General features: G+C 50.8%; 1 protein-coding gene across 1 annotated transcript in view; it reads left to right on the top strand.

The window, feature by feature from the left end:
- Positions 1–4,183, top strand: part of LOC111960212 (uncharacterized) — a 26,634-nt gene extending 22,451 nt beyond the window's left edge. Inside the window, exons 5-6 of the mRNA XM_070446074.1 lie at positions 940–1,054; positions 3,949–4,183. Coding sequence (XP_070302175.1) covers positions 940–1,054; positions 3,949–4,183 — 350 coding nt within the window. The remainder of the gene's footprint in view (positions 1–939; positions 1,055–3,948) is intronic.
- Positions 4,184–7,620: the final 3,437 nt, after the last annotated feature.

Here is a 7,620-nt window from a genome sequence, read left to right as displayed (position 1 = left end):
TGTGGTACCGGACTGGAGACACGCACCTCAAGGCTAGTGCGGGGCAGGAACAGGGCACACTGGACTCTCGAGGCGCACTATAGGCCTGGTGCGTGGTACCGGCACTGGTGGTACCGGCTGAGGGCACGCACCTCAGGGCGAGTGCGGGGAGAAGGAACAGTGCGTACAGGGCTCTGGAGACGCACAGGAGGCTTGGTGCGTGGTGCCGGAACTGGAGGTACTGGGCTGGAGACACGCACCACAGGGAGAGTGCGTGGAGGAAGAACAGGGCTCTGGAGACGCACTGGAAGCCTCGTGCGTGGTGTAGGCACTGGTGGTACTGGGCTGGGGCGGAAGGTGGCGCCAGATATACCGGACCGTGCAGGCGTACTGGCTCCCTTGAGCACCGAGCCTGCCCAACCTTACCTGGTTGCATGCTCCCCGTAGCCCGACCAGTGCGGGGAGGTGGAATAACCCGCACTGGGCTGTGTTGGCGAACCGGGGACACCATGCGTTAGGCTGGTGCCATGTATGCCGGCCCGAGGAGACGCACTGGAGACCAGACGCGTTGAGCCGGCTTCATGGCACCTGGCTCAATGCTCACTCTAGCCCGGCCGATACGTGGAGCTGGAATGTACCGCACCGGGCTAAGCACACGTACAGGAGACACCGTGCGCTCTTCCGCACAACACGGTGTCTGCCCGTACTCCCGCTCTCCACGGTAAGCATGGGAAGTTGGCGCAGGTCTCCTACCTGCCTTCGCCACACTACCCTTTAGCCCCCCCCCCCCCCCCCCAAGACATTTTTGGGATTTCTTCTCGGGCTTCCAGCCACGCTTCCGTGCTGCCTCCTCATACCACCGCTCCTGGGCTTTAGCTGCCTCCATCTCTTCACGAGAGTGGCGATATTCTCCAATGTGAGCCCAGTGTCCCTTTCCCCCAGAATTTCCCCCATGTCCAGGAGTCCTGTGTAGTGGGCCGCTGCTGCTGCTGCCCGTACTCACGCTGCAGTCTAGCTCTTCCTCCTCCTCGGACGAGGAGAGGCGAGAAGGATCGGAGGACCAATGTGCAGCATGGTAAGTTTCCATGATTTAATATACACGAAAAACAATACACGATACAAATAACAAACGAACATACCGTAACAGTCCCGTGTGGCACAAACACTGACACAGGAAACAACCACCCACAAATCCCCAACACAAAACAAGCCACCTATATATGATTCTCAATAAGGGACAACGATTGACAGCTGCCTCTGATTGAGAACCATATTAGGCCGAACACAGAAACAGACAAACTAGACACACAACATAGAATGCCCACCCAGCTCACGTCCTGACCAACACTAAAACAAGCAAAACACATAAGAACTATGGTCAGGACGTGACAAAAAGGCCAATGTGGGTGCAGTCAATTAGCTTAATTTCTCAGATAAAATTATATTTCAACAAAATAATGTTGCAGAGATGCTAATCCTATCTGTTTCTAACAAGCAATTTCAGAACAATCTGAGATTGTGGGTGTCAATCTTTAACATGCGCCTAATACAACAGGTGTAGGTAGACCTTACAGTGAAATGCTTAACTTACTTACAAGCCCTTAACTTCTTATGGCTGCAGGGGCAGTATTGAGTAGCTTGGATGAAAGGTGCACAGAGGTGCCCAGAGTAAACGGCCTGCTCCTCAGTTATAGTTGCTAATATATGCATATTATTATTATTATTATTCACCACCCAAAGTCAATACTTTGTAGTTTTTTGTACCTTTTGCAGCAATTACAGCTGCAAGTCTTTTGGGGTATGTCTCTATAAGCTTGGCACATCTAGGATTTTTGCCCATTCTTCAAGGCAAAACTGCTCCAGCGCCTTCAAGTTGGATGGGTTCCGCTGGTGTACAGCAATCTTTAAGTCATACCACAGATTCTCAATTGGATTGAGGTCTGGCCTTTGACTAGGCTATTCCAAGACATTTAAATGTTTCCCCTTAAACCACTCGAGTGTTTCTTTAGCAATATGCTTATTATCCTGCTGGAAGGTGAACCTCCATACCAGTCTCAAATCTCTGGTAGACTGAATCCTGTTTCCCTCAAGAATATCCCTGTATTTAGCGCCATCCATCATTGCTTCAATTCTGACCAGTTTCCCAGTCCCTGCCAATTAAAATTATCCCCACAGCATGATGCTGCCACCACCATGCTTCACTGTGGGGATAGGGTTCTCGGGGTGATGGGAGGTGTTGGGTTTGCGCCAGACATCGCGTTTTCCTTGATGGCCAAAAAGCAACATTTTAGTCTCATCTGACCAGAGTACCTTCTTCCATATGTTTGGGGAGTATCCCACATGCCTTTTGGCAAACACCAAATGTGTTTGCTTATTTTTTCTTTGAACTATAACTTTTTTCTGGCCACTTTACCGCAAAGCCCAGCTCTGTGGAGCGTACGGCTTACATTTACATACATTTACATTTAAGTCATTTAGCAGACGCTCTTATCCAGAGCGACTTACAAATTGGTGCATTCACCTTATGATATCCAGTGGAACAACCAGCTTTACAAATAGTGCATCTAACTCTTTTTAAGGGGGGGGGGGTTAGAAGATTACTTTATCCTATCCTAGTATTCCTTAAAGAGGTGGGGTTTCAGGTGTCTCCGGAAGGTGGTGATTGACTCGCTGACCTGCGTCGTGAGGGAGTTTGTTCACACCATTGGGGTGCCAGAGCAGCGAACAGTTTGACTGGGCTGACGCGGGAACTGTACTCTCAGAGGTAGGGAGGCGAGCAGGCCAGAGGTGGATGAACGCAGTGCCCTTGTTTGGGTGTAGGGCCTGATCAGAGCCTGAAGGTACGGAGGTGCCGTTCCCCTCACAGCTCCGTAGGCAAGCACCATGGTCTTGTAACTGTCTTGTCTCCTCTCTGCACAGACCATACAAACGCTTCACACCGCGTGGCCGCTGCTACTCTAACCTGGTGGTCCCCAGCGCGCACGACCACGTGGAGTTCCAGGTCTCAGGCGCCTCTGGAACTGCCGATCTGCGGCCAACAAGGCAGAGTTCATCTCAGCCTAATGCTTCCCTCCAGTCCTCGACTTCTTGGCACTGACGGAAACATGGATTACCACTGATAACACTGCTACTCCTACTGCTCTCTCCTCGTCTGCCCACGTGTTCTCGCACCACCCGAGAGCTTCTGGTCAGCGGGTGGTGGCACTGGATCCTCAATGGCTCCACGCTGTCGTACCATTCTATATTCTTCCCCTGACCTCAAAGGTTCTGTCTCTCGCCCTGGGTCCTTTGAATTCCATGCTGTCACAGTTACAAGCGCGCTTTTTTTTTTCTTCTTCAAGCTTAACATCCATCATTTGTATCGCCTCCAGGTGTCTTGGAGAGTGTCAATCAATGAGCTTGACGCCCTGATAAGTTCGCTTTTCCTGAGGAGTGGCTCCCTCTCATGCAGTCGGTGGACTTTAACCTCCTACGTCTACTTTGACTGGCATTCCTCTGCCTGCTCTTTGTCTGTTACCACACTTGCCTTCGCCTCTATTTGACCTCACCCTTCACGGCCTTATCCCCCGGCAAATCAGCAAACGTGCATGCAGAGGCATGAGGCGCGCTTAGGTACCGATCATCATCTTTACATCGCATGCTTGTGGTTTCTATGGGTTTAGTCCACTAGGTGAATTGCAACTCCCTTCAAGTCTCTGACCATACCTTGTATAGCTTTTCCTCTAGCTCATCCAACACGTCCAACTGGGACCCCGGTACTCGGATGGATATCTGTCAGGCGCATTCCCAACGCTTCGCTCTGGTTCCCGGTACTCCGCACTCGATCCGCATGGCACATCTATCAGTGTCTTCCTCATTTGCCTCACACCTTCTCCAACCTAATCTCCTGATGCTGACCAGAAAGCTCTGCTTCTCGAGGGTCCGCTTCTGTCCGCTGCACACTATCTCTGCATCTTGTTGACTCTCTAGTGTCCCCGATCTCCAAGACCGGCTGACGCGGGTCACGCATGCGCGCAGTCTAGGACCTGTCTACGCATCGTGTTACTGCGAACGCGAGGCTCCCAGTTGCGAGGTTGAGAGAAACAGGGCATCGGAGAACGACAAATGGACGGAATGCCGCGATCCCTGCGGACATGGCCACTACGGTTCGGACTACTTCGCTACTCTGGCTCCTCATTCTCCTCGTTCTTCTTTGGCTGCCTGAAGAGCCAATTCGATATACTCGACGTCCTAAGTAATTCAAGCATCTGCCTCTTACCGCTAAGGAACTCTGCTGTGCCCACTGTATCTTCTTCACCTCTGGGAAGGTTCGTCGCTCCTCCCCTCCTCGCCGTCGCTTCCGCCTCGTGGGGCTACGAACTGACGGTCTAGCGTAGTGCCAAACGATTGGGCTTCGGGAATAGAGCAACGGGCTCTCGATTTGCGATATCCGATGCTCGGTTTGGCTCAGGCTCACAACAGAGCAACCTCACCCTGGTCTGCGTTTCTGCTCACATTCTGCTCCTAGCCTGTGCTTTGGGCTTGGCCATTGGCGGGACCGCCTAACTCCTCTTCACGCAGTGACATTTCTTCGGGGTCTCTGTTGTAGGGTCAGGCGCCTAAAACCAACACTCGCCGCTTGACCCTAACTCCTCGGCTCGGTGCTAATCTAGCGCAGACGCATTTTCCGGGCAGCCTTCTCACCTTACAAATCACCCTCGCTCATCAACTCATCCTTGACCGCTGCGCTACGATACCTTTCCGCTTCATATTTGAGGGCACTTGGCGAGCAGTTGCTCCCCTTCTTGCACAACAACCTCGACGGTAAAGTGACATTAATCGAGTCGCCCGGGTTCCGATGGTCACACACTACAGACGTCAGCTACTCACCTTGCGCTTCTCTGTCTTCTTTCGTTCCAAAACTCTTGAACGTGCCGTCCGATCGCCAGCTCCTCCTCGCGCCGTATCTGCTCTCTCAAGCAATGATTCCTTCCTTGTTATACAGTCAGTAGGTCTCAGGAGACTAGATGCCAGATTCGAACCCATGAGACTTTCCCGGCGTCAATACCTCATCTGTGTCTACGGAGCCGCGGCTCCGCATGCTCCTAGTACCATCCTCCTCTGCTTCAATCGATCTCATTCTATTGACCTACTGGTCTTCTTGCAATTATACGCTACTGCCCTGGCTTACCACTGCAGTATTACTACCTCTCCATCGGCTCCCTTCCGATAGCTGGTGGCATACGTGCGTTCGCGGCGCGTCACGACTTGGATTGAGTTCCTAGGTTGACTGCACACTGATTCAGTTTGTCGCTTACTACAGGTGCGTGGCGAGAATCTTGTCTCCGCACACGTGCTCTCACGCACTGGTGTCCCCTTCAGGGCGGTCTCTGTTCTTAGCCCTCCCTATTCTTCTGCAGCTATAGCTCTACTGACTTCACACAAGGTTCAATTGGATCTTGTACATGTATTTACTCAGCATGGTCTCGGTCCTATACCATATGCGTATCTTAGACGCAGTACAGTCGCGATTACATCTCTTCTCATCTTCCACCCCTCAATGATAACCACAGCCCGTGGGTGTCGCATTCTATGCACGGCGTATGGCGCATAAAATGTGTGGTGCAAGAGATTCACAGCCGAAATCGAAGCTGAACTCTGCTAAAGCCGAGCTTTGCGTTCTCATCCTCCGGGGAAAGGACTGCGTTTTCGATCGATATCGCCACATCGACGGTTGACAACGTCCATGTGGCCTGCTCCACATACAGAGTAGACATAAGAACTCTGGCCAGCTGAGTCCTGGATAACAGGCACCCACCATGTCGCTTCTTCGAGGCTGTAAGCATCCAGGGAGGCAGGTGAATTCCGTCTCCTGGTAGGTTCATGCTTCTATTCACATCATTCGCAGAGTGAGGAGTAGCGCCATCGCCCGCAGATATAGGCAGGTTGATACGGAGCGTCGGAATCCATCAGGCAGGTGTGGTCTATCTCTTCCGCCGGTCATGGATGTACTGGCAAATTCGCGTGTTTGGTTCTGGCCTCCCTGCCTGTGCCATTAAGGAGAATTCTCGTAGCAATCATCCAGAACGGCAGTCACCGCGTCTGTGATATCTTTACCCACGTTCTCTCACACGCAGTCACCGCCGCTCATCGCGGTCGGATCTCCACTGGGCGGCTATCGCCGGAGGTTGGCAAGGAACGCGTGCGGGTCCGTTAGCAAGAATGGTGGCTTAGACCATACGAGAGAGCCGGTGAGGGACACAGCTTACCTCCAAGTACCGGGTCAGGCTCTGATGGAGGCACCCGCAATACACGCCAACGAAAGGAGCAGCGGATTCGTTACCTATGCACCGCTTAGAGCCATCGGCTGTCTGCGTCTCCTACAGGCCGGTACTGAGCGTAAGATACAGTTGCTTCTGTGGTGCAGTCTTCGTCAGATCACAGAGCTGTTCGCTTGCCCTAATCTTCTCGGAACCTCCATATTTGTTGCGGAATCACAACTCAGGCAACTCTTGGAGAAGCACGAGGGGTGCAAAGCCGGAGTCATATCCCACTGGCATCGGAGAGCGGACCGTTGGTGCGATAGAACTCGTAGGATTTGGTCAAAGGAAATCTTTAGACTGCTATGGCGCGAAAGGCTTATATAGGATAAAGTAAATCTTCTAACCCCCCCCCCCCTAAAGAGTTAGATGCACTATTGTAAAGTGGTTGTTCCACTGGATATCATAAGGTGAATGCACCAATTTGTAAGTCGCTCTGGATAAGAGCGTCTGCTAAATGACTTAAATGTAAATGTAATGTAAATGTAACGGATGCGAGCTTCAACTGGAAGCCAGTGGAGAGAGCGGAGGAGCGGGCTTAACGTGGTCCTATGGACAGATACTCCAATATCCACTGTGGAGCTTTGCAGCTCCTTCAGGGTTATCTTTGATCTCTTTGTTGCCTCTCTGATTAATGCCCTCCTTGCTTGGTCTGTGAGTTTTGGTGGGTGGCACTCTTTTGGCAGGTTTGTTGTGGTGCCATACTCTTTCCATTTTTTAATAATGGATTTAATGGTGCTCCGTGGGATGTTCAAAGTCTCGGATATATTTTTATAACCGAACCTTGATCTGTACTTCTCAACTTTGGCCCTGACCTGTTTGGAAAGCTCTTTGGTCTTCATGGTGCCGATTGCTTGGTTGTGCCCCTTGCTTAATGGTGTTGCAGAATCTGGGGCCTTTCAGAACAGGTGTATATATACTAAGATCATGTGACAGATCATGTGACACTTAGATTGCACACAGGTGGACTTTATTTAACTAATTATGTGACTACTGAAGGTAATTGTTTGCACCAGATCTAATTTAGGGGCTTCATGGCAAAGGGGGTGAATACATATGCACGCACCACTTTCCCATTTTGACATTTTTTATATTTTTGGAAACGTTATTTTTTTCATTCCACTTCACCAATTTGGACTATTTTGTGTATGTCCATTACATGAAATCCAAATAAATGTCAGTTTAATTTACAGGTTGTAATGCAACAAAATAGGAAAAACGCCAAGAGGGATGAATACTTTGCAAGGTGACTTATATCTTCAGGTTTTTTAACTAGCCACTGCCAACAAATGCTAATTGTAATTTCTTCACCAAACTGTCAATTTCCCCTCTTTGCCACATT

This window comes from Salvelinus sp. IW2-2015, linkage group LG1, assembly GCF_002910315.2.
Source record: "Salvelinus sp. IW2-2015 linkage group LG1, ASM291031v2, whole genome shotgun sequence".
Classification (NCBI taxonomy): Eukaryota; Metazoa; Chordata; class Actinopteri; order Salmoniformes; family Salmonidae; genus Salvelinus; species Salvelinus sp. IW2-2015.
The sequence above is the reverse complement of the archived record's forward strand: the minus strand, read 5'-3'. Positions and strand labels throughout refer to the sequence as shown.